The following is a 26728-nucleotide window of genomic DNA, read 5'->3' on the forward strand; positions in this document are numbered from 1 at the left end:
CAAAAAGAAGACAGAATGATATATCGGGGGGGGGTCCCCCTGTGATTTGCTTCTTTCATAACCATGGATGTGCATCAAGAACAGAATTCTGGCTTTCTATATCCACAGCTGTTAATGATTTATGTTTTGTGCTGGGTGATGGATTTCTTCTGATTCTGCAGATGGTGAATGCCTCTATTCAGAAAATAAACACAAGGAGACTAAAGTCGACGGCACCCCCTTAGTGGTCCTTTCAGAGTCTACACTTGATGTCACTAATTGCTAGACCACCTTGCTTCTTCCACACATTATGCAGTCATGGGCTCGTACTTAGAGGCAGGCACAGGGGAAAAGGATGCAATGCAAGGAGGGGATGCAGAATGGAGCAGGGGGAAGCTCGGGATCAGCCCTGACACGTGGCCCCGAACCTGTAGCCTCAGCATCGCTGGGAACTTGACAGAAATGCAAAGTCTGGGCCCCATCCCAGACTTCCCGACCTGTGTTATGTTTGTGGGGACGGGGGCCCAGACCCGCGTTATGTTTGTGTTTTATTTTTGAATCGAAATAGAATTTATATGTGGTGCAATGTATAGGCCTTAGTGCGTAGTTCCATGAGTTATAACAAATCACTTTATATTCAATTACTTCTTTTTCCTAACACCTTAACTATTTTTAGGTGTACAGTTCAGTAGTATCAGCTCTATTCACAATGCTGGGCAACAGATTCCTGGAACTTTTTCATCTTGCAGAACTGAAACTCTACGCCCACTGTAGGCTTCCAGCCCACCTCCTCCCCTCCCCCTGGAGAACCTGAGTGTTACCAAGCCCCCCAGGTGATTGGGATGCATGCCAGCACTTGAGAAACCGCTGCTCTAATGATCCCAGGCCATAGGGGCTCCGGAGAGCAGCCCAGAAAAGCAGCAGGCGTGTTAGAGGCCTGGCACCCAGGAAAGATGTAGCAGGAAATGTGTCACTGGCCTCTTCTGATTCCCCAAACCCAATCCTGAGTGCCCAGTGTGGACATGGGAGTCAAACACGGACAAATGCACAACTTCTATCAAAATCTTGTGTAGGCGTAAGTTGAAAAAGGAAATTGTATTTCTCAACATTAGACCAGGTTCTGGACATTTCACTTGATGGTCCAAAAACAGGATCAGAAAGCTATAAACTTTTTTTTTTGCCTTTTTTTTTTTTTTTTAATTTTTTGGGTCTTCATTGCTACGCGTGGTCTTTCTCTAGTTGTGGCAAGCGGGGGCTACTCTTCGTTGCAGTGCGCGGGCTTCTCACTGTGGTGGCTTTCTTGTTGCACAGCGTAGGCTCTAGGTGCGCGGGCTTCAGTAGTTGTGGCATGCAGGCTCAGTAGTTGTGGCTCACGGGCTCTAGAGTGCAGGCTCAGTAGTTGTGGCGCATGGGCTTAGTTGCTCCACAGCTTGAGGGATCTTCCCGGACCAGGGCTCGAACCCATGTCCTGAATTGGCAGGCGGATTCTTAACCATTGAACCACCAGGGAGGCCCAGGATCAGAAAGCTATAAACTTTGACTGGAAGAGGGCGATCAGTAGTTACACCAGGTGGTCATTTAATTCTGACTTTGAATTCTATCTGTCCATTTTCATCCTTTCTGCCTCTTGCTTAGAAATTCTCAATTGATTATCTCCAATGGAAATTTGGGGAGGGGATGATAACTCAAAGGAGATAACCAGTGGCACCACAAACCACAGAATAGTTGTTTATTTTTAATTTATTTACTTTTGGCTGCGTTGGGTCTTTGTTGCTGTGTGCGGGCTTTCTCTAGTTGTGGCGAGCGGGGGCTACTCTTCGTTGCAGTGCACAGGCTTTTCACTGTGGTGGCTTCTCCTGTTGCAGAGCACAGGCTCCAGGTGCACGGGCTTCAGTAGTTGTGGCACGTGGGCTTCAGCAGTTGTGGCTCACGGGCTCTAACACGCAGGCTCAGTAGTTGTGGCACACGGGCTTAGTTGCTCCGTGGCATGTGGGATCTTCCCGGACCAGGGCTCGAATCCATGTCCTCTGAATTGGCAGGTGGATTCTCAACCACTGCGCCACCAGGGAAGCCACACAGAATAGTTTTGATTTACAAGTCATTGGAAGCAAGAGGTATTTACTGTTTGCAGGCAAAAAGGGATTGCATCATGAATAATGGAAAAGGCAAAGCCCATTAAAACGGTTCTGCAGATAACTCTCTGTCCAGGCCACCAGAGGCATCATTCACAGGGGACTCCTGTGTGCCAGGCACATATCAATACACACACAGACGTATCCCAGCCTTCAAGGACCCAAATCAGGGAAATCTACGCCATTTCACTTCAAGGGGTAGAGTTTCTGGATTACTACCCCCTTTGGGAATTTCTGACTCTCAGAAGATCCAATGATTTAGTACCACAAGAAGATCAAAAGCTAGGAATTTTAGAAACAACCCCAAGCTTGGACACGTTTAGATTCTTCACTTCTCTTAAAAACTCTCTGGTATTTGTCTATCATGTCTTGATTTCAGTAAAAACTAACAAACTTAGGGAAAAGCATCTCAGAGAAAACAGGCTCTATCGAGTGTCTTGTTGAAAAAAGAAAGAAACCAGAAAGAAAACCACCACAGCTCTTAATTCTATAATGAGGAAGCACCAATAAGGCTCCATTAAAGCTACAATCTCTAAATCCCACTCAATACATTTTGGCTCAAATAGCTGGCATTTTCTCTGCTTTTTAATTTGCATCATGTGCAACCATTTTTCTAGCCACTGTGATAGCGGATATTAAAAGATGTTTTCCCTGTACTTTTATTCAAATGGGAATTGATACTCGGGGTCTAAGAGGGTAATTGCAGCAATTTTTTTTCATATTATTCACTGCCATAAAATCCAGATGAGGCTTACTATGTCTTCTACGTTAAAAACCATCACAGTATCATACTCTGCTTTGCCCCACTCTCAAATGCTTTATTCAATGAAAACATCAAGGGGAAATGTGTGAGACAGCTGTAACCATCCCAGGGTAATGAAAACACTGTGTAGTGAGCACTATTAATGGTCAGACCTGTGGGTTTAAAACCATAATTCGAAAAGATACATGCACCCCAATGTTCACAGCAACACTATTTACAACAGCCAAGACATGGAAACAACCTAAATGTCCACTGACAGATGAATGGATAAAGAAGATGTGGTAGAACACTACTAGTGGAACACTACTCGACCATAAAAAAGAATGAAATAATGTCATTTGCAGCAACAGGGATGGACCTAGAGATGATCATACTAAGTGAAGTAAGTCAGACACAGAAAGACAAATATCATATGATATCACTTATATGCGGAATCTAAAATATGACACAAATGAACTTATCTATGAAACAGACCCACAGACAGAGAACAGACTTGTGGTTGCCAAGGGGGAGGGGGGTGGGGGAGGGAAGGATTGGGAGTTTGGGATTAGCAGATGCAAACTACTATACTGATATACAGGATGGATAAACAACAAGGTCCTACTGTACAGCACAGGGAACTATATTCAACATCCTGCCATAAATCATAATGGAAAGAAATATGAAAAAGTATATATATATATGTATAACTGAATCACTTTGCTGTACATCAGAAATTAACATTGTAAATCAACCATACTTCAATAAAATCCATTTTTTTAAACTGTGGGGTTATCATATTTAGCACAAAAGGAGCACAGTAAATTTTAAGGTATGAATGTCTCAGGTAGGACCCACACTCTTTTAAATTTTAAATTGTCTCTTCTTTTTTGAGATCATTCTGATGCACAGAATTTCCATTTCCCCAGCATAACACAGTCCTGCGATGACTCTCAAAGCCAGGCTTTCTGTCACCTGGCTAGACATTTGAAAAATGCTCTGTTCCTGAACGATAAATCTTCATCCCATTCATAAAGGATGATAATGAAACATATCCCTCTTTTGAGTTTAAAAATACCCCATGGTAGGTGATATTTAACTGGATATTTTACCATGCTATAATCCAATGTCTTTAAAACTAAAAAACAATTTAACTTCTGACATTAAGTACTTCATTTTTTTTTTTTTTTTTTTTTTTTGCGGTATGCGGGCCTCTCACTGTTGTGGCCTCTCCCATTGCGGAGCACAGGCTCCGGACACCCAGGCTCAGTGGCCATGGCTCATGGGCCCAGCCGCTCTGCGGCATGTGGGATCTTCCCAGACCGGGGCATGAACCTGTGTCCCCTGCATCGGCAGGCGGACTCTCAACCACTGTGCCACCAGGGAAGCCCAGTACTTCATTTTTGAGAAATAAAACTATTGGGTTTTTTTTTCCAACTTGATAAGTATCCCGCTTAAAACTGCCTTAAAGGGCTTCCCTGGTGGCGCAGTGGTTGAGAGTCCGCCTGCCGATGCAGGGGACACGGGTTCGTGCCCCGATCCCGGAAGATCCCACATGCCGCGGAGCGGCTGGGCCCGCGAGCCATGGCCGCGGAGCCTGTGTGTCCGGAGCCTGTGCTCCGCAACGGGAGAGGCCACAGCAGTGAGAGGCCCGCGTACAGCAAAAAAAAAAAAAAAAAAAAAAAAACTGCCTTAAAAACCAGCAACATTAGACCCTGGATGGAGACAGAGTGTCCAAACCAGAACCACCAGAGAATGAGTCACTACACATTTTGACATCTACCTGAGAGCAAGAAGTGGGCAAGGGAGAAGCTGAGGGTAGGAGAACCAATGCTCTCAGTGAGAGGATGCTTGATTCGTGCCGATGATGTTTCCAGGAAGGATGGGTGTACATATCAGCTCATATAGGTTCCCACAGGTGATACCTCCCTATAAAACAGCCACCACAAACACAGCAACACCGTGGCTCATCTCAGTGGGCAGCCCTAGACAGCAACACACAAAATTCATTTGAAAGGATGTAAGTAAGGGGAATCTGACTCAAACCAATTCAAGCGAAGGGCTCCTTCATGGGGAAAGATTTTACAGTGGCGACTGTAACCATGATTGTGGTCATCACGTCTTACCTCTCAAAGTACACCTAAGAAGGGGACAAAATATTTTCCTCATCCTATGAAGGACTGATTGGCTTAATATAAAAAGAATTCTTATAAAACATTAATTAGAAAGTCCAACTGAATGGGAAGATGTGCAAAGGCTGTGAACAAGACATTGAAAACAAAGAAATACAAAGAGCCAATAAATACGTGAAGCATATTCTCAACTTCATTCATAATCATAAAAACAGAAATTAAACAAGATACCATTTCTCTTCTTTTTTTTTTTTTTTTTTTTCTTTTTTTTTTTTTTCTGCGGTACGGAGCACAGGCTCCGGACACGCAGGCTCAGCGGCCATGGCTCACGGGCCCAGCCACTCCGCGGCATGTGGGATCTTCCCGGACCGGGGCACAAACCCGTGTCCCCTGCATCGGCAGGCGGACTCTCAACCACTGCACCACCAGGGAAGCCCCCATTTCTCTTCTTAAAAAGCACTGGTAAGGGGGAGGATCCCACATGCCACAGAGCGGCTGGGCCCATGAGCCATGGCCGCTGAGCCTGCGCATCCAAAGCCTGTGCTCGCAATGGGAGAGGCCACAACAGTGAGAGGCCCGCGTACCGAAAAAAAAAAAAAAATTACAGAGCCACATTATCTATAGTGGGATTCCACTGTTGTAAAAACTGTTTAGAGTATATATGTTTGCTATGCAAACAGACTCCCCAGAAGAGATACAGTAGCTCCTTGTAGGAGGTATGTTGGAAGGAAGAAAGAGTGGACTTTTTCTTCTGACTTCCTACAAGTCCTATGCTGTGTTTACATGACAATTATGTTGCAATAATTTTTCAAGGCCTCCTCCTCCCAGTGCCAAGATCTGAACTGTGTCAACTGTCAGAGATGACCTCATGGGTCACGTCTGGCTTAATACTGAGGCTCTTGGGAGCAGCAGAGGGGATGGAGGGGTGAGGAGCAGCAGCAGGCTGGGAAAAGTCAGTTTGGCAAAGTTTCACTATGGACAAAAAGCAAAGCCAGTTACTTTTCTCCCGATAACGCATCCAGCTGAGCTGACTGCTTTCCTCCAAGGGAGCAATGTAACCACTGGCTCTATTTCAAGTCAGAGGTCCACCCCACTTTTATTTTCATGATTTATCTAATGTATTTGTGATTGCCAACCAAATCACTTTCTGTGTAGGCTGAATAATAGCCCAAAGATGTCCAGTCCTAATCCCCAGGACGGTGACTGGGTTAAGCTATATGGCAATGGGGAATTAAGGGTGCTAATCAGCTTAGGGTAGGGAGACTGTCCTAGATTATCTGGGTGGGCCCAATGTAACCACAAGGATCCTTAAAAGTGGCAGAGGAAGGCAGAAGAGAGAAATCACAGGGAGACAGGACTATGGAAGCAGAGTCAGAGATGCAAGGTTCCCAGCCCTGAAGATGGAGGAAGGGGCCACAAGTCAAGGAATGCAGGCAGCCTCCAGAAGCTGGAAAAGCCAAGGAAACGGATTCACCCCAGAGCCTCCAGAAAGGAATGCCGTTCTGCTGACACCTGGATTTTAGCCCATGGAGACCCGCATAACACTTCTAATCTACAGAACTGTAAGAGGATAAATTTGTGTCTTTTAGGCTAAGTTTGTGGCCATTTGTTACAGCAGCAATAGGAAACTAATACAACCTACCTGATATTTCCTTTATGTCTCTGCACTCCAGACTTCCTCTTGTGGGCAAAGCTGGGGTGTGCTGTGAAAATCACCCCACCTGGGCAGCCTGCCTTAGAGATGCCCACTGAATTGGGCCCACCCTGCCAGCTGGCTGGGTGATTTTAGGACTTCCTCAGAGAGAAGCCAGGCAAGACACCTACCTTGCAACAAAACTACCTTGATAATGCTTAAATCAGCTATACCTGGAGAAGCCCAGTTTGAGTAAGTTATTAATGGAAGCCCTTTGTGAATCAGGCCCCACCGTATAAATATATACATTTGTCATCATTTACACCCACAATACTCTTTTGGAAGACTACGTAAGAGAAATGAATCTCACATGAGGAACCCAGAAGAGCTTAACAACAAATGCTCATAGGGCTTCCTCAACCAACTTCCTATCTACAAACTGGGGTAAGAGAGGCAGGCCAAAGACAATTTGAATAAGACTCTGACTACTGAGTACCTACTATGTGCCAGGCACCGAGATGAACACTGACAATACACCGTCTCATCTAGTTCTCATCACACTTCCATTAGGAAATGACTACGATCATTACCATTGATAATTCGCATGCCCACGTTCTCACAGACAGTAAGTCCAAGAGCTGGGGTCCAACCGACTCTGTGAGCCTCCACAGCTAGAACTCTAGAGACATCATACTAACCTTCGCATCGAGGGACAGCTTAAACTGACATCTACTCTAGACCAGAATATCCAAGAGAAGAAAGAGAATATCAGCTTCATCCCTATGATCTAGAAATGCAATCATTTAACCTCACCTCTCCAAAATACCCCTGTAGCTTTGAAACACTTTTTTACTGATCTCAAGAGCCAAACTACCTAAAAGAGGATCTCTCACTGTCTTTGTTATTGTTTTGTATCTTATGTTCTACCGATTGCTTCTTTAAGGAATCTGTGTTCTAAAAAAATATAAACAAAAAGCTTGCTTTTGTGAGGTGGGCACTCTGATGCTTATAAAGGTCTTCTGTTAAGGCTCAGGCATGAACTGTTATGACATCTGTCCCTACTTTTCTACTCACCTAGTGAAGAACCACTGATCTCACAGAGCAGCATCTAAAACAGACAGGTGTTTTCTCATTCTGGGAATTTCTATGTAAGATCCCATTCTAAATAAGGTTTTTAGCTCTAAAAATGCATCATAATGAAATTAAAAGGCATGTAAACATAAAAGTAGTCCCTTTCTTTTGCTTGCATTTCTTTTCTCACTTCAGTGCAGGAAATTGGTTTCAGTCACTATAAGAAAACCTCACACTCCCCAAAGGAGTTGTTTTCTCCCCAAATTACATGTTTTTTTTTTTTTTAAGACAGAACTACAAACTGGCCCTGCATTTTAGTACACAAGCCACTGAAAAGAAGATAGTTGGGATCTGAAACACATTTTCCAAAGAAGAATGTCATTCATGGTGTAGGTCCATTTCCAGAGTAACCCACAAAGCTCTTTCAAACTCAGAATGTGGATTAAATGCTATACATTTGCTGTAGGAAGATCTGATACTCTTGCAGTATTACTTTAACTATAAAATGATCAAGTTCTATACATTTCTTATTCTTTTTCAAGGAAAGCAATTCTGATGAGATCAAGGAAAATGTGAAGAGAGATTTGGGGCAATCTGAAGGACATTTCCATGGCTTTAAGGATTGATACACTGTTCTCAGGTTTAATTTCATCTCCAAAAAAGTTATGGTTTCCTTTTCCTCCAAATGGCTGTATTTCTGCCCATCTTCTTATACTTACTTGTGATGAGGTCATTTGCCGGGATCACTGTAGCTAATAAAGAGAGCCACAACTGACATAGGACAGTCCGATATCTCATTAGCTGGCTGCAGATGGTGAATGGCAGAGAAAAGGGGCCCGGGGCTTTGGGGAAGCAATGGCTATGAGTTGTCCTCAGAGGAGAAAGAAGATGGTGGTGACAGGGTGTCACATGACACTTGACTGCACCTGGCACCTCACAAAGCCTACCTGCTTGGCCCCTGCTGCTCTAACATCTGCAGGGGCAAGGAGAGCTTTGGTGTTGGGGTGACTGGGGACAGGATGGACAGCCAGACAGCTGCTGGTAAAGTAAGTTCAAGTATCAGAGGGGCGGTTGTTTGAGCCCTATATCCAGAGGGGGTAAAATCTTTATCAGAACGTAGACAATTTCATTCACACATACACATACCATCTCCATTCTGCTGAGCTGCTCATCTATCACCATTACCAAAAAATTTAAAATTTACAACTATAATATAGCACAGAGGCAGCCCCTGCACCGCACAGCCCCATAATCCATCTACAAAACTCAATCCATTTGCAAAAGGGATCCAAGAACTCACTGATCAATTCAGGCAGAGCCCGAAGTACATGTGAGAAAAGATTTTCCTCTTTTCTTCCATAACATTCTTTCCCCAAGATCATAAATCTCTGAGCATCGACTTCACATATCTGGAAAGTGAACGGCATCTGAGAGAGCATATAAATCACCTCAAGAAGAGTTATTCATTGTGGGCAAATAAAAATGTAAGCCGGGCAGATGGTGAAGAGCTCGTTTCTACTGGTAGTATCCCATGGGGCGAGGCAGGCTAGGGGGAAAGCAGACAGCGTTGTGAAATTTGGGGCCACAGTGATAGGGAGAGAATAAATACCCCAAACAACAGGACACTAAAAATTATCCTACCACATGGCTACAATCTCTTCAACTCTTCGCCAATGCTTCAGATCTGACCTTCTCCCTCTATGGCCAAAGGACTGATATCAGGGCAAAGAGAAGAGGAGGAGGAGGAGGAGGAGAGGGGGTTGGGGGGAGGGAAAACCCATACTAAACACTGCAGTGCTTTAAGCCCTCTTCATTCACCAGTTTCAAAGTGCTTAATCCTTTGGGGACTGCGGAGGGCTAGAAGAGATTATACCACCTGGTGCTGATTTTTTTTCATATGGCTCCAGCTCACTACTGGCAAATCCAAGATGGCTGTGTCCCCAACACTCTGCTGGGTGTTTATGTCACAAAGGCACAGTGGCCTGGGGGGAGGGGAGGAAAGGGAGGCAACACAGCGACCACCCCCAAGGCTCCCCGAAGACTGGCTTGTTCTAGGGTTGAACCCACTGGAAGCCCCAGACACACCCTACTGGCCCCTGAGCAGGTGTGATTGGGGACCTATGACTATACTCCACCTCACTCTTATAAAAGCAACACCAGCCAAGAAAACAAAACTTTATTATCACCCACAAAAAGGGATACAAGAAAAAAGGAAAAGGAATGAAGGGAGGAACAAGTCGTTGAAAAAAGTAGCAAAAATTGAAATGAATCCCCCAAAGCTGCACAGGAAATGACACTGTTGTGCCTCTGAGATCTCATTAATGTGGCCAGAAACCAAGTTCAAGAAGCCCTTGAAAAATGCACACAGAGCTTAGGTTTGTGTGTGATGGTTATGTTTGCTGTCGATTTGTTAAGAAGAGAAGAGGGCAGAAAAACGCTCTTTTTGACAGACAGGAGCTCTCAGCCATGGGAGGAGAGATTGTTCTCAGCAATCACAGCCTGTGAGAACACCGCAGAAATATGTCTCCAATGCCGTGATGCCAGATGCCACAGATGGTCATCTTAACTACCACGGCCTGCAGCCACAGACAACCAGCACCTCCATGGTGCTGGCAAATTAACCTGGAAACATCACGTGGCTAAAAACCATTTCTCCTGCTTCTAATCTCAAGTTATAAAAAAAAATAACTATTGTGAAAAATGCACAGAGTTAATAAGCTGAGTGTCTTAGCTCAGGCTAACAAAATACCATAGACTGGGTGGTTTAAACAACAGGAGTTTATTTCCTCACAGTTCTAGAGGCTGGAAGTCCTGGATCAGGGGGCTAGCATGGCTGGGTTCTGGTGAGAGCTCTCTTCCTGGTTTGCAGACGGCTGCCTTCTGCTGTGCCCTCACAGGGTGGAAAGTGAGAGAGAGATCTATCTCCTTCTTCCTTCTAAGACTACAGTCTTATTGGATTAGGGGCCCACCCTTAAGACCTCATTTAACCTTAATTGCCTCCTAAAGACCCTAACTCTCAGATACAGTCCTATTAGGGGTTAGGGCTTCAACATATGAATTTGCAGGGAGGTGAGTATATGATTCATCTCATAGTACTGAGCTATGAAAATCTGCTAAACTAAGGATTTCTCCATTCCATGTCCATCACATAGTAGCGCAATGAATGTTTGATGAATGAACAAATAACTGAGAAGATGAATAATTACTATCTTACTATACTGGGAACACAGAGCAAACTTATGAGAGAGCAGTCTATTTTCAAGCACAAGCAACAACCTGGATCCTTCTGATTTCTAAGTCTCGAGGGTCTGGTAGCCAGGAGGTGTCTCTTCTACATTTGCACAGTGGATGGACTGTTTTCTCTCCAAACCAACAGCCAGAAGAGGAGAAGAAAAAACCCAGATGATTAAAAGCCACTCCCCATTCCATAATGTCAAAACCTAAATGGAATGCCCTCTGTGGATCTTCTGAAAAGGTTATAATAAGAGTTCCACACATCACCACCACCATCTAGTACCTGTTGGATAGGTCAAGGCCAATGACCAGAAATGGACTAATTAGTAAGAAAGCCTTCTGACTAGGGAGGTCCAGGACACTGGCCATCAATGAATCACTTGTCACAGCAGCACACATAACTCACCTGCCACTCAACAGGTTAGACTTACCCCTAGGAAAGAGTGAGGGACAGAGATGAGGACGGGGAGAAGGATGCCCTCAGGCTATGAATAGTACAGATGGACTTTATCATTCACGTTCATTCATTCATCACATATTTACAGTGTCTACTATGCCCACGGTGCTTTCCTAAATATTTTGGAGTCTTCAATGAGGGATCAGAGAGAGGTCTACACTCAAAAAATTTGGCCTATGAGATGAAACAGTTGGGCTAGAAAAGTCCTTTTCTTCCTGGATTGGGATCTGGGAATCTGTAATTTTTTAAAATTTTTATTGGAGTATAGCTGATTTACAATGTTGTGCTACTTTCTGCTGTACAGCAAAGTGACTCAGTTATACATATACACATACCTACTCTTTTTTAGATTCTTTTCCCACATAGGTCTTTACAGAGTATTGGGTAGAGTTCCCTGTACTATACAGTAGGTCCTTAATAGTTACCTATTTTAGATATAGTAGTGTGTATGTGTCAGTCCCAATCTCCCAATTTATCCCTCCCCACTAGAAAAGTCCTATGGAAACTGAAGATGAGCACTGCAGGAAGAAAACCTGCTTGGGGCAGGTATGGGGGTCCAGCCATACTCTCTGTTATTCCCCAAGGCTAATGGGGACCCAATGTGGGTCCCCCTAGGACTCGAGATCCCTGTGATTTAGTACCCTCCTCCAAAGCCATGGAGGGTGACTCTGATAACTCTAAAGCAGTCATGGAAACCCAGTTGCTGGGTCTTGGGGGGGATCTAGTTCTGGTTATGAGATAACAAGAAAAGTGTGCCGGGGACTTCCCTTCCCACACAGAACATCTTGGGAAGAGCTCTCATCTTGTCCCACGTTCTAAAAGAATGTTGTGAGCAGGTGATGCTTGGGACTGTAGCTGGCATGCTGCCACCATGACAAGCATGGGGATGAAAAGCCAACAGCAAGAAGAATGGAAGAAACCGGTTTTTCATTTTTTTTTTTAAGAAAGAAGTAATCAATTTTTTGTGTGATTAAAAAGCACATGAGATCTACCCTCTTAACAAATATGGAAATGCGTAGTACAGTAGTGTTAGCTACACGCACATGGCTGCCCAGCAGACCGCCAGAACCCTTCATCTTGCACAACTGAAACTCTCCACTCACTGGATAGCAACTCCCCATACACCTCCCCACTGCCCTGGCCACCACCATTCTACTTCCTGTTTCTATCAGTTTGACAACTTTAGATACTTCCTATAAGTGGAATCATGCAGTATTTGTCCTTCTATGACTGGCTTATTTCACTTATTATAATGTTTCTAAAGGTTCATTTTTTAAGGCTGAATAACCATCCATCATATCATCTATATGCCATATTTTCTTCATTCATTCATCCATTTAGGTTGTTTCCACCTCTTGGCTATTAGGAACAAAGCTGCAATGAACCCTGGGGTGCAAATATCTCAAGAACCTTATTTCAATTCTTTTGGATAAATACACACAAGTGGAACTGCTGGATCATATGGTAGTCCTAGTTTTAATTTTTTTCAGGAACTGCATACCATTTTCCAAGAGCCTGTATCTTTGAGGCCATCAGGAGTGGCTGCAACAACCCGTGGCCACTCACTGGCAGAAGTCTTACTGTGTGAGAAAATTAAATGTAGTTATTGCTTGAGCTTCTAACTGTTGGGTTCTCTGTTATTTGCAGCTGAAAGAATCCTCCTGGACACAGGAGATGGTGTGGTATATACAGAAGGGCACTGGCTGGGGAGAAAGGAAGTCTAGATGTCCATCCTGCCTTTACCACTGACCAGTTCTGTGACTCTTGGCAAGTCAGTCAGTCACTCCAGTTTGGGGAGTGGCCACTGGACCCCTAAAGACTATTCTAAGATGTAGTGACTCAAAGGCCATGGCTCAAAGAGAAAAAACATCTGTCCTACAGGATCTGGGAAGAAGAGGCAATCAAACTCTCTAATGACAGGATGGGGAGTGGGGTAGAAAGGGGCTAATCATATCACCCACGACTTTACTTGTTACAAAGTCCAAATGTGATCGACAACATTTCCTACGTAGCAACCATTAACTTTGTGGAGCTATCACAGAATTCACTAAATTGATTTTCAACCATTATAAGGATGTGTTAGCTGACCCACTCCATGGTCAAACAGCTGACAACAAATACATGTCAAATATTTTGAACAAATCAGTAAGGTTGAAAATGTGTGTTAAAAGAATTATCCAGGGCTTCCCTGGTGGCGCAGTGGTTGAGAGTCCGCCTGCCAATGCAGGGGACACGGATTTGTGTCCCAGTCTGGGAAGGTCCCACATGCCGCAGAGCGGCTGGGCCTGTGAGCCATGGCCACTAGCCTGTGCGTCCGGAGCCTGTGCTCCGCAACAGGAGAGGCCACAACAGTGGGAGGCCCGTGCACCACAAAAAAAAAAAAAAAAAAAGAATTATCCAAAGGATCAAAACAGCATATTACCTTATCTTGAAAAACTCTATCACCATCCCATGCCTGACACTTAATGCTCAGTTAACATCTACCTATACATTGATGTATTGTGGAGATGAAGAATAAAAAGGATCAAAATGGGATGAGATTACACTGGTCAGGCTTCAAGTTGAATGTCAGAGGATTTCAAAACTAATAACTTTATATGTGGTTAAGTGGTTCAAAAGTTCAGTGCTAAAGATGACAATTCAACCAAGAGCATGAAAATTCTTCTTGAGGCAAAATTCAGCTAAATCTTTATATCTGTCTCTTTCCCTTATTTGTAAAACAATGCCCTCCTTTGGGGAAGTGGGCATTTTGACACACTAACTTGAAAATTAAATTCTGCAGTTTTCTAACCAAAGCCCACTGGCTAATTTACATGTTGATCGAGTCCTTAGTACTTAGGGACATTATGAGAAGTCCTTCTGAACCTGCTAGATTTGGGGAGTGTAGGTCATGTGGTGTCTTGACAGCACTACTGCCATCGCGATGCAGACAATTCACCAGGCAAAGTTTTCTAATGAAACAGTCAACCCAGGGGTTGACAGGAGCTGACGGTGTACTCCTGAGACACGGGCTTCAAGACCCCCTGCTGAAGGACCCCAGTGGAGAGGGATTAACAGGACTGACTCTCCATCTTTTCCCTCGAGGCCAGGGGTCGGTGTCCGGGCACCTAATAACTGCCTCCAACAATTAAGACAGCATACATTATGCTAAACAAAGAAAGCCAGGCTCATGTGTACACACTGCATGATTCCATTTATATGGCATTCTGGAAAAGACAAGACTACGTGGACAGAAAACAGATGAGCGCTTGCCAGGGGCTAGGGGAGGAGTTAAACACAAAGGAACACAAGGGAATCTTGGAAAGCGATGGAACTGTTGTAACAGATCAAAGTTCAGAAGTGATAAAGTTGCATTTTAAAGGAGTGAATTTCATTATTTATGAATTTACCTCAATAAACCTGACTTTTACCACAAATTAGGGTTTCTGTCTCTCAGGAACAGCCTCCAGAAAGGTGGGTAAACATGGTGACATGTGAGCTGCCACTGAGGACTGTCCCCATGCCACCCACTGCTTCCCTATGCCAACAGCCCAACCAGTCAGGATCCAGGGCCAGGAACGGAAACCACTCCAGGTATTTCAATCAGGAAGGGATTTGATATGGGAATTAGGTGCTTACAGCGTCACTGGTCTGGCAAAAGGCCCCCTTAGACTTTTTCATGCAAGGACACACCACTGCAGGTATCCTTGATCCAAGGGTCGGGATGCTGCCGGCGCTGCGGCCACAACAGCCTCTCCTGCCAACGCAGGGGGACTGAGGCCCCAGAACAACGAGTCTGGCCACTGCACCTGCCTCTAAATACTCACATCCCCTTGACCCTGTCCGCCAGCAGCAACAGCAGAAGGAACCTGGTCCCGGCCTCAGCTTCCAACTCTCACACAAATGCACTGAGGAAACCGTCATGCATTTAGCAACCTCCCTGTGAGAAAGTCTGCGACGTGGACTTGCGTTGGTAGGTTTCCAATCTGGAGGGTGGGTGAAGGTCAAGAGCGCCAGGCCCAGTACTTCATCTCCCCAGTCACCATTCCTCCTGTCCTAAAACAAGGCACTCTTTGACAAAGAAAGCACCACCAAAACGCTTTTCTGTCTAAACTTACATTTCAAACCATGCTGAGAGAGAGTTGAAATACTGTTCTCCTAACGGGGAAACCAAGATCCTAACTCACTTCATTATGGAAGAATATTTCATTTTCACATTTAGTGGGTCCCAGCCCCAGCCGAATAAAATTTTGAGATCACTGCATTTGATAACAGAGCCGACCACAATTCTCTTGTAACACACATATTAAAAACACGCTGCTCTTCTGAGTTCTATTCTGTCGAGAATGAAACAGACTCAGCTTGAAAATGCATTCATTTTTCCAGGTATCTGTAAGTTGTTTTATGGTAAGCCAGAACCAGCGGAGGGGAGTGTAACATTGTGATTTATGGTAAGAAATATATATTTGCTTTTTTGTCCCTATTTCCAGCACAGAGTTCCTAAAACCCTTGGAGTTTCCTAAATGCTGAGAGCTTTAAAGGTGTCTTTTGTTATGTTAATGAGTGACTTTTGGAAAGCTCCTGGGTCACCTAAGGATGGGGGATGGTTGCCAGTGGAGCCAACCCCAGTTATCAGAGGGTTGGAGCTTTCAGTCCCACCCCTGACCTCCGGGGAGGGGAGGGGGCCTGGAGGGTAAATCACCAGTGGCCAAAAATTTAACCAATCATGCCTATGTAATGAAGCCTCCTTAAAAACCCTAAAGAACAGGGTTCAGAGAGCTTCACGGTTGGTGGGGAGAGTGGTGCACTCGGAGAGGGCAGGAGGGCACGGAAGCTCCGAGCTCCTTCCCACAGACCTTGCTGTATGCATCTCTTCCTTCTGTTCCTGAATTACATCCTTTTGTAACAAACTGGTAGATGTTTCTCTGAGTTCTGTGAGCCACCCTAGCGAATTAATCAAGCCTGAGGAAGAGGACATGGGAACCTCCAATCCACAGCCGGTTGGTCAGAAGCACAGGTGACAACTGGATCTATGACTGGCGTCTGAAGTTGATGGGGTGCTCGGTCTTGCAGGACTGAGCCCTTCACCTGTGAGATCTGATGCTCCTTCCAGGTGGACAGTATCAGAATTGAGTTGAATTGTAGGATACCCAGTCTATGTCTGATGGGAATTGGATGGAGTTAATTGCTGGATGGCATTAAAAAATATATATACATTAGAATGCAGTACGTTTTATACCCTAATTTATGCTCCTAAAGACCTAATATGATCAAAACAATAAGCCAGAAGAAAATATTTGGCTAAAGTACCACAATAACTACAATTCCTAGTCTCCCAATGATCACTCACATAGTAACTACATTCTCCACATCAAAAGGGATAAGAAGGGCTTCCCTGGTGGTGCAGTGGTTGAGAGTCCGCCTGCCAATGCAGGGGACATGGGTTCGTGCCCCAGTCTGGGAAGATCCCACATGCCGCGGAGCGGCTGGGCCCATGAGCCATGGCCGCTGAGCCTGCGCGTCCGGAGCCTGTGCTCCGCAACGGGAGAGGCCACAACAGTGAGAGGCCTGCGTACTGAAAAAAAAAAAAAAAAAAAAAAAAAAAGGGATAAGAAACCTTCTCATAAGGAATTTCACTTCATCCCTTCTTGGGTTATTTCTCCGAATTGTACAAAAGGGAGGCAATGGAAACATTTTCCTTTTTCTGACAAGAAAACTATTGGGTGGCTATGGCTAGCTTCTTCAACTGTTACAAAAAAAAAAAAAAAGTGACAAAGCACAATGGCCTAAAATAAAAACAGTGTCCAACCAACACTAGCTGTTTGGGTTATGAGAATCATCTACCAGAGTTGTCACTGGAAAAAATGAAGGACGTCTTTGCAAAAGAGCTCTAATCCTTCCTTCTCATAAAACATTCACCCCGCATCACACCCCATAAGCCTCTCACTGCTGCAAGGGAGTACCAGAGAATATCTCCTATCACTCTGACAAAAGGAATAAGAGCAAAAACGACAATCAGAAATTAATGACTGTTCCTAACTTAAAAGCTCTCCCTAGTTCTTCTCCTTCAAAGTATTTTTTAAAAGTTCAACTTGGGAGCTAGTTATTTCGTATGGACAATGATATACTATCTTCTGCCAATGCTACTGACTGGCAAAGCAAAATGGGCAATAATTTTATGTAAAAAGAACAGACCTCTCAAACTTCTGGGTTAGAAAAAACACCCACAGGAAAGGCAGAACGTACACTAGGAAGGACTCAGAATAGGGAAGATCAGCAACCCTAATACTAAGCTTATCAGGTTACTAAGTAGATATTTCTCCAAAGACATACAGACGGCCAACAGGCACGTGAAAAGATGCTCAACATCACTAATCATTAGAGAAATGCAAATCAAAACTACAGTGAGGTATCACCTCACACCAGTCAGAATGGCCATCATCAAAAACTACAAACAATAAATGCTGGAGAGAGCACGGAGAAAAGGGAACCCTCTTGTACTGTTGATGGGAATGTAAATCGGGGCAGCCACTATTGGGAATAGTAAGGAGGGTCCTCAGAAAACTAAAATTAGAGCTACCATAGGAACCATCAATCCCAATCCTGGGCATATATCTAGACACAACTCTGATTCAAAAAAATACAGGCACCCCTATGTTCATAGTCCCACTATTCACAATAGCCACGACATGGAAGCAACCTAAATGTCCATCAACAGATGAATGGATAAAGAAGATGTGGTGCATATATACAATGGAATACTACTTAGCCATATAAAGGAACGAAATAATGCCATTTGCAGCAACGTGGATGCAACTAGAGACTATCATACTAAGTGAAACAAATCAGAAAGAGAAAGACAAACACCATATGATATCACTTATATGTGGAATCTAAAATATGACACAAATGAACCTATCTATGCAGACTCACAGACGTAGAGAACAGACTTGTACTTGCTGGGGGGAGGGGGGTTAGGAGAGGGATGGAGTGGGAGGTTGGGGGTAGCAGGTGTAAGCTTTTATGTATGGAATGGATAAGCAACAAGGTCCTACTGTATAGCACAGGGAACTGTATTCAATATCCTGTGATAAACCATAATGGGAAAGAACATTTAATAATTATATATATGTGTAACTAAATCACTTTGCTGTACAGTACAAATTAACACATTATAAATCAACTACACTTAAGTAAATAAATAATCATTTTTTAAATAAAAAGCTTATTAGGTGACAGCCTCTGTTAGGGTTTCCCTGTGATGCTGCTGGGGATGAGGATCTAAACAGTTATTTCTAAAGATCTAAGAACTTCTCTTTTAATTTCTTTCTAGAGCAAGATTTAGGTATGTGTATTATGGTGTGAACTCCTAAAGGTTCTTTTCCAACAGAATGGAGGTGATTGGAATTCTCAACCCCTTAGCAGCTAAGCACGACCTCCTCAAATGTGACCCCACCCAAGGCTCTCAAAAGAGCTACCTGACAGCAAGCTGCGACATCTTCTCAGTTGCCAACTTGCCTTGCGAGGCACCCACACGTCAGCTACAAGTGTTTTCCCCCTGAGATTCGGTGTACAGGCAGAGGCAAATACCTTTCAAAATCTCACATCCCCTATCGTTTCATACCCTGCAAAGTCATCTTACAGATGCTGATGAAATACTTGCAGGCAGGCCGATCCTGCTTCTGGAAGACCTAAGCCCTCAGGCGGCCCTCGGAGAATAGAATCACGTGAAGCTTGGAGAAACATTTCAATGGATAACCAAGACCATTTGACTGAAGAAGCTGCCTTGGGGCTTGCAACCTTACAAAGTAGATTTTGCTCCACAATTTTCAGGCTAAAGTGATTTCAATTCAAATGAAGAACCACCTCTAACACATGGTTAAAGTAGGTCCCAGCCCAGTTCACGAGATCATGTCAACAGGACACATGCATCCAAAGAAAGAGAAAAAGCAGAAATTCACTCATGACACCCAGGGAAATTGACAAAATGCAGGCTGCATTTGGTTTCCCTCCAGCTGCCACTTAGAGGTGCAGTTAGTCACGGAGATTGCGTGGGCAGATGACTGGGTCCAGGGAGCCTGTGGGGGCCTGGCTAGCCCCTAAGGTCTGCAGGGCTGCTCCTCCCTGGACCTGGGCTAGTGCAACGCCTAGAAGAGTCCCAGCCACTGCCACTGGGCTGGCCCGGTTTTGTAGCATGCGGGGATCAAGCATGGGAGGAAGGAGCTCATGTTATTAGCACAACCACACAAAGAAGCCAATATTCAGGGGAGCAACATAATATATTGTAACCACTCCCATCACGTCAACAGGCGTCACGTTAGTGGGTGTGTTAGAGTTTCTCCCACGTGACGTGAAAACGACTTCCATTTCAATGAAAATAGGAGATTCCCCATCAGTTGGATCACAGTTCGCCCACGGCAGCTGCCAGGCACAAGAGCAGGAGCGCCAGGCGTGCACGGAGCTGATTTTGTCTCCCTGGGCAATGCTTCCATTTTATAATTTGTCTCCTCTTAAAACCCAGCGGTGAGCAAGTTACAAATATAATTACTCTACTTCTGAACAAGCGCTAACACAAGCCATGAAAGGTGCGAAGAGAGGCTGGCAAACTTACCTCTGGCTCTGGCGGGCAGGTTTGTTCATCCTCCACGGAGTTGGGTAAAATGGCCCAGGTTATGCTGGCGCTGGCCGATGGCAAAGAGCCAAGTGTCCCATTTTTCAGCTGCTCTGTGGAGTGTGACTTAGGCCCGTGCCATCCCAGGATGCTTTCTGAAATAAAGACCTAGAATGATGCCAAGTATTTTCCAAATCCAACATTTAGAGCTCAAGAAATAGCCATACCATGCTGTTGAAGAAACCCAACTTGAAGTGGGTCCAATTTTAAGTGGACCATAGTGGATTTAAGCTGATTCAGTGGATTTAAGTGTAGATTCAGGTCACCTATTTATAAACGAGTTTCTGCATAATGACCATAGGCTGTGTCTCTCCCTGTCCCTGGACAAAAATAATTCGCATGTGCCGTGCTTCCTTGAGGGTGTTTTTCTTATTTTTTTTAACTTTTCAAAAATACTTATAAATATTTACAATAAAAAGCAAAAGTCAAATTGTATCGGGTATGGGCTGCTTGAAATGCAGTCTGAATGCCCACTGACATGATGACCACAGCTGAGAAAAGACGCCTGCAGTGTGATCACGCCATGTGTGATTGGCCATTAGATGTGGCCGAAGTCCATTCGGGTGGCAGAAGTCAGGAAGCCACATCATGGACGGACATGGGCATGGAGGATGGATGCGGTCGTGCCATTCTAGCTACCATATTGCTGTTAATAAAGCTTTTTTCTTTTTTCTTTTTTTATTTGGCCACGCCACACGGCTTTTGGGATCTGTTTCCCAACCAGGGATCAAACCCAGGCCCTTAGCCGTGAACATGCAGAGTCCTAACCACTGGACCACCAGGGAATTCCTTATAAAGCATTTTAAAAATTTTCCCTCAACCCTTGGGAACAACAAAAAAAACTTTCTAATTCTAATACTGATCTTTCCAAGAGTAATGGGTTATTACAGAATAGTTGTATATATGCTTACTAAAGGGGACAGGAGTGATCAGAGGTAGATTTCTTTACCCTGTAGCAATTCTGCCATTAGAAAAAAAATAGGCCTCAAACTCAGCTGAATCTGGCGCTTCTGTTCTCAGCGTGAGCACAGGAGTGAGTGATGAAGGAAAGGTGGGCTCAAGTGCAGACAACCTCACGTGAACTAGAACTCAGCCGCCCTTCAGCACCTCAGATGCTGCCTGGCATCTCCTCATTCTCTCCCGGCTGCTCACAATGCTCAAGCGAGGCTGTTCTGTTTTTTTTTCTTCCCATTCTTCAAAGAGACGAGAGCCTTTGTGTGTGCTGTTTCCCTGCTCAGACTGCCATCCTCTAGTTCCTCTACCTGGGGGAGGAGATCTCCTGAGTAGATCCAGGGGTCGGCTCAACGATCACGCGCTCAGAAAGGCCCTGGGGGACTTCGCTGGCCAAAGCAGCACCCCAGAGGCACCCCCTGTCCCAGCTGTCGGTTTACTGTCTTATGGCTCTTAGCACTCTCTGAACTCACCCTGTTCATTCGTTTATTGTCTGCCTTCCTCTTCTCCCTAGAACATCAGCTCCTTAAAAACAGGGACAATACTGCCCTTGCTCACTGCTGTATCCCCAGAACCTAGAACAGGGTCTGGCAAGGAGTGTGAGCTCCTTAAATCTGTGCTGAATGAATGGATGACCATTAAGACTTTCAGAGATGGTCAATTTCAAGAAGAGTGTATGTTTCAAAAAGCCTGTATGTCCCTGGTGGAGAAGGGCTGGGGACAAAGTGAGGAAAAGGGGGTGGGGGGAAGAGTTATTTAATGGATATAGAGGTTCAGTTTTGCAAGATGAAAAGGTTTCTGGAGATTGGTTGTACAATAATATGAATGTGTTTAACACTACTGAGTTGTATACTTTAAAATGGTTAGGAACCCCAATTTTTATTTTTTTGAATTTTATTTTTTTATACAGCAGGTTCTTATTAGTCATCCATTTTATACACATCAGTGTATACATGTCAATCCCAATCTCCCAATTCATCACACCACCACTTCCACGCCCCACTGCTCTCCCCCCTTGGTGTCCATACATTTGTTTTCTACATCTGTGTCTCAATTTCTGCCCTGCAAACCGGTTCATCTGTACCATTTTTCTAGGTTACACGTACATGCGTTAATATACAATATTTGTTTTTCTCTTTCTGACTTACTTCGCTCTGTATGACAGTCTCTAGATCAATCCACGTCTCTACAAATGACCCAATTTCATTCCATGTTATGGCTGAGTGATATTCCACTGTATATATGTACCACATCTTCTTTATCCATTTGTCTGTCGATGGGCATTTAGGCTACTTCCATGACCTGGCTATTGTAAATAGTGCTGCAGTGAACACTGGGGTGCATGTATCTTTCTGATTTATGGTTTTCTCTGGGTATATGCCCAGTAGTGGGATTGCTGGGTCATATGGTAAATCTATTTTTAGTTTCTTAAGGAACCTCCATACTGTTCTCCATAGTGGCTGTATCAATTTACATTCCCACCAACAGTGCAAGAGGGTTCCCTTTTCTCCACACCCTCTCCAGCATCTGTTGTTTGTAGATTTTCTGATGATGCCCAGCCTAACTGGTGTGAGGTGATACCTCATTGTACTTTTGATTTGCATTTCTCTAACAATTAGTGATGCTGAGCAGCTTTTCATGTGCTTCTTGCCCATCTATATGTCTTCTGTGGAGAAATGTCTATTTAGGTCTTCTGCCAATTTTTGGATTGGGTTGTTTGTAGTTTTGATATTGAGCTGCATGAGCTGTTTATAAATTTTGGAGATTAATCCTTTGTCTGTTGATTCGTTTGCAAATATTTTCTCCCATTTTGAGGGCTGTCTTTTCGTCCTGTTTATGGTTTCCTTTGCTGTGCGAAAGATTTAAGTTTCATTAGGTCCCATTTGTTTATTTTTGTTTTTATTTCCATTACCCTACGAGGTGGATCAAAAAAGATCTTGCTGTGATTTATGTCAAAGAGTATTCTGCCTATGTTTTCCTCTAAGAGTTTTATAGTGTCCGGTCTTACATTTAGGTCTCGAATCCATTTTGAGTTCGTTTTTCTGTATGGTGTTGGGAAGTGTTCTAATTTCATTCTTTTACATGTAGCTGTCCCGTTTTCCCAGCACCACTTATTGAAGAGACTGTCTTTTCTCCATTGTATATCCTTGCGTCCTTTGTCATAGATTAGTTGACCATAGGTGTGTGGGTTTATCTCTGGGCTTTCTACCTTATTCCACCGATCTATATTTCTGTTTTTGTGCCGGTACCATATTGTCTTGATTACTGTTGCTTTGTAGTATAGTCTGAAGTCAGGGAGTCTGATTCCTCCAGCTCCATTTCTTTCCCTCAAGACTGCTTTGGCTATTCGGGGTCTTTTGTTTCTCCATACAGATTTTAAGATTTTTTGTTCTGGTTCCATAAAAAATGCCATTGGTAATATGATAGGGATTGCAATGAATCTGTAGATTGCTTTGGGTAGTATAGTCATTTTCACAATATTGATTCTTCCAATCCAAGAACATGGTATATCTCTCCATCTGTTTGTATCATCTTTAATTTCTTTCATCAGTGTCTTATAGTTTTCTGCATACAGGTCTTTTGTCTCCCTAGGTAGGTTTATTCCCAGGTATTTTATTCTTTTTGTTGCAAGGGTAAATGGGAGTGTTTCCTTAATTTCTCTTTCAGATTTTTCATCACTAGTGTGTAGGAATGCAAGAGATTTCTGTGTATCTTTTTTGTATCCTGCAACCAAATTCATTGATTAGCTCTAGTAGTTTTCTGGTGGCATCTTTAGGATTCTCTATGTCATCTGCCTATCAGATGTCTTCTGTAACATGTCATCTGCAAACAGCGACAGTTTTACTTCTTCTTTTCAGTTTGTAATCCTTTTATTTCTTTTTCTTCTCTGACTGCTGTGGCTGGGACTTCCAAAACTATGTTGAATAAGAATGGGGAGAGTGGACATCCTTGACTTGTTCCTGATCTTAGAGGAAATGCTTTCAGTTTTTCACCATTGAGAATGATGTCTGCTGTGGGTTTGTCATATATGGCCTTTATTATGTTGAGGTAGGTTCCCTCAATGACCACTTTCTGGAGAGTTTTTATCATAAATGGGTGTTGAATTTTGTCAAAAGATTTTTCTGCATCTATTGAGATGATCATATGGTTTTTCTTCTTCAAGTTGTTAATATGGTGTATCACATTGATTTATTTGTGTATATTGAAGAATCCTTGCATCCCTGGGATAAATCCCACTTGATCATGGTGTATGATCCTTTTAATGTGTTGTTCGATTCTGTTTGCTAGTATTTTGTTGAGGATTTCTGCATCTATATTCATGAGTGATATTGGTCTGTAACATTCTTTTTTTGTAGTGTATTTGTCTGGTTTTGGTATCAGGGTGATGGTGGCCTCATAGAATGAGTTTGGGAGTGTTCCTTCCTCTGCAATTTTTTGGAAGAGTTTGAGACGGATGGGTGTTAGCTCTTCTCTAAATGTTTGATAGAATTCACCTGTGAAGCCATCTGGTCCTGGACTTTTGTTTGTTGGAAGATGTTTAATCACAGTTTCAATTACATTACTTGTGATTAGTCTGTTCGTTTTTTCTATTTCTTCCTGGTTCAGTCTTGGAAGGTTATACCTTTCTAAGAATTTGTCCATTTCTTCCAGGTTGTCCATTTTATTGGCATAGAGTTGCTTGTAGTAGTCCCTTATGATGCTTTGTATTTATGCAGTGTCCACTGTAACTTCTCCTTTTTCATTTCTAATTTTATTGATTTGAGTCCTCTCCCTCTTTTTCTTGATGAGTCTGGCTAATGATTTATCAATTTTGTTTACCTCCTCAAAGAACCAGCTTTTAGTTTTATTGATCTTTGCTATTGTTGTATTGTTTCTATTTCATTTATTTCTGCTCTGATCTTCATGATTTCTTTCCTTCTGCTAACTTTGGGTTTTGTTTGTTCTTCTTTCTCTAGCTCCTTTAGGTGTAAGGTTAGATTGTTTATTTGAGACTTTTCTTCTTTTTGAGTTAGGCTTGTATAGCTATAAACTTCCCTCTTAGAAATGCTTTTGCTGCATCCCATAGGTTTTGGATCATTGTGTTTTCATTGTCATTTGTCTCTAGGTATTTTTTGATTTCCTCTTTGATCTCCTCAGTGATCTCTTGGTTATTTAATAACGTATTGTTTAGCCTCCATGTGTTTGTGATTTTTACATTTTTTGCCTTGTAATTGATTTCTAATCTCATAGCGTTGTGGTCAGAAAAGATGGTTGATATGATTTCAATTTTCTTAAATTTACTGAGGCTTGATTTGTGACACAAGATGTGAGCTATCCTGGAGAATGTTCTGTGCGCACTTAAGAAGAAAGTGTAATCTGCTATTTTTGGATGGAATGTCCTATAAATATCAATTAAATCTATCTGGTCTGTTGTGTCATTTAAAGATTCTGTTTCCTTATTAATTTTCTGTTTGGATAATCTGTCAATTGGTGTAAATCAGGCGCTAAAGTACCCTACTATGATTGTGTTACTGTCAATTTCCTATTTTATAGCTGTTAGCAGTTGCCTTATGTATTGAAGTGCTCCTATGTTGGGTGCATATATATTTATAATTGTTATATCTTCTTCTTGGATTGATCCCTTGATCATTATGTAGTGGCCTTCCTGTCTCTTGTAACATTCTTTATTTTAAAGTCTATTTTATCTGATATGAGTATTGCTACTCCAGCTTTCTTTTGATTTCCATTTGCATGGAGTATCTTTTTCCATCCCCTCACTTTCAGTCTGCATGTGTCCCTAGGTCTGAAGTGGGTCTCTTGTAGACGGCATATATATGGGTCTTGTTTTTGTATCCACTCAGCAAGCCTGTGTCTTTTGGTTGGAGCATTTAACCCATTCACATTTAAGGTAATTATCGATATGTATGTTCCTATTACCATTTTCTTAATTGTTTTGGGTTTGTTTTTGTAGGTCCTTTTCTTCTCTTGTGTTTCCCACTTAGAGAAGTTCCTTTAGCATTTGCTGTAGAGCTGGTTTGGTGGTGCTGGATTCTCTTAGCTTTTGCTTGTCTGTAAAGCTTTTGATTTCTCCATCGAATCTGAATGAGATCCTTGCTGGGTAGAGTAATCTTGGTTGTAGGTTCTTCCCTTTCATCACTTTAAGTATTTTCTCTTGCTGCTTTCAGTAATTTTTCTTTGTCTTTAATTTTTGCCAATTTGATTACTATGTGTCTCGGTGTGTTTCTCCTTGGGTTTATCCTGTATGGGATTCTCCGCACTTCCTGTACTTTGGTGGCTATTTCCTTTCCCATGTCAGGAAAGTTTTTGACTATAATCTCTTCAAATATTTTCTCAGGTCCTTTCTCTGTCTCTTCTCCTTCTAGGACCCCTATAATGCGAATGTTCTTGTGTTTAATGTTGTCGCACATGTCTCTTAGGTTGTCTTCATTTCTTTTCATTCTTTTTTCTTTATTCTGTTCCGCAGCAGTGAATTCCACCATTCTGTCTTCCAGGTCACTTATCTGTTCTTCTGCCTCAGTTATTCTGCTATTGATTCCTTCTAGTGTAGTTTTCATTTCAGTTATTGTATTGTTCATCTCTGTTTGTTTGTTCTTTAATTCTTCTAGATCTTTGTGAAACACTTCTTGCATCTTGTCAATCTTTGCCTCCATTCTTTTTCCGAGGTCCTGGATCATCTTCACTATCACTATTCTGAATTCTTTTTCTGGAAGGTTGCCTATCTCCACTTCATTTAGTTGTTTTTCTGG

General features: G+C 43.1%; 1 protein-coding gene across 2 annotated transcripts in view; it reads right to left on the reverse strand.

The window, feature by feature from the left end:
• The window catches only part of OSBPL10 (oxysterol binding protein like 10), a 294376-nt gene that overhangs the window by 46372 nt on the left and 221276 nt on the right, over positions 1–26728 (reverse strand). For both annotated transcript variants that reach the window (XM_060109530.1, XM_060109531.1), the window contains one exon: positions 19971–20125. In XM_060109530.1, the coding sequence (XP_059965513.1) occupies positions 19971–20125 (155 nt within the window). The remainder of the gene's footprint in view (positions 1–19970; positions 20126–26728) is intronic.

The sequence above is a fragment of the Mesoplodon densirostris genome, chromosome 10 (genome assembly GCF_025265405.1).
Source record: "Mesoplodon densirostris isolate mMesDen1 chromosome 10, mMesDen1 primary haplotype, whole genome shotgun sequence".
Taxonomy (NCBI): Eukaryota; Metazoa; Chordata; class Mammalia; order Artiodactyla; family Ziphiidae; genus Mesoplodon; species Mesoplodon densirostris.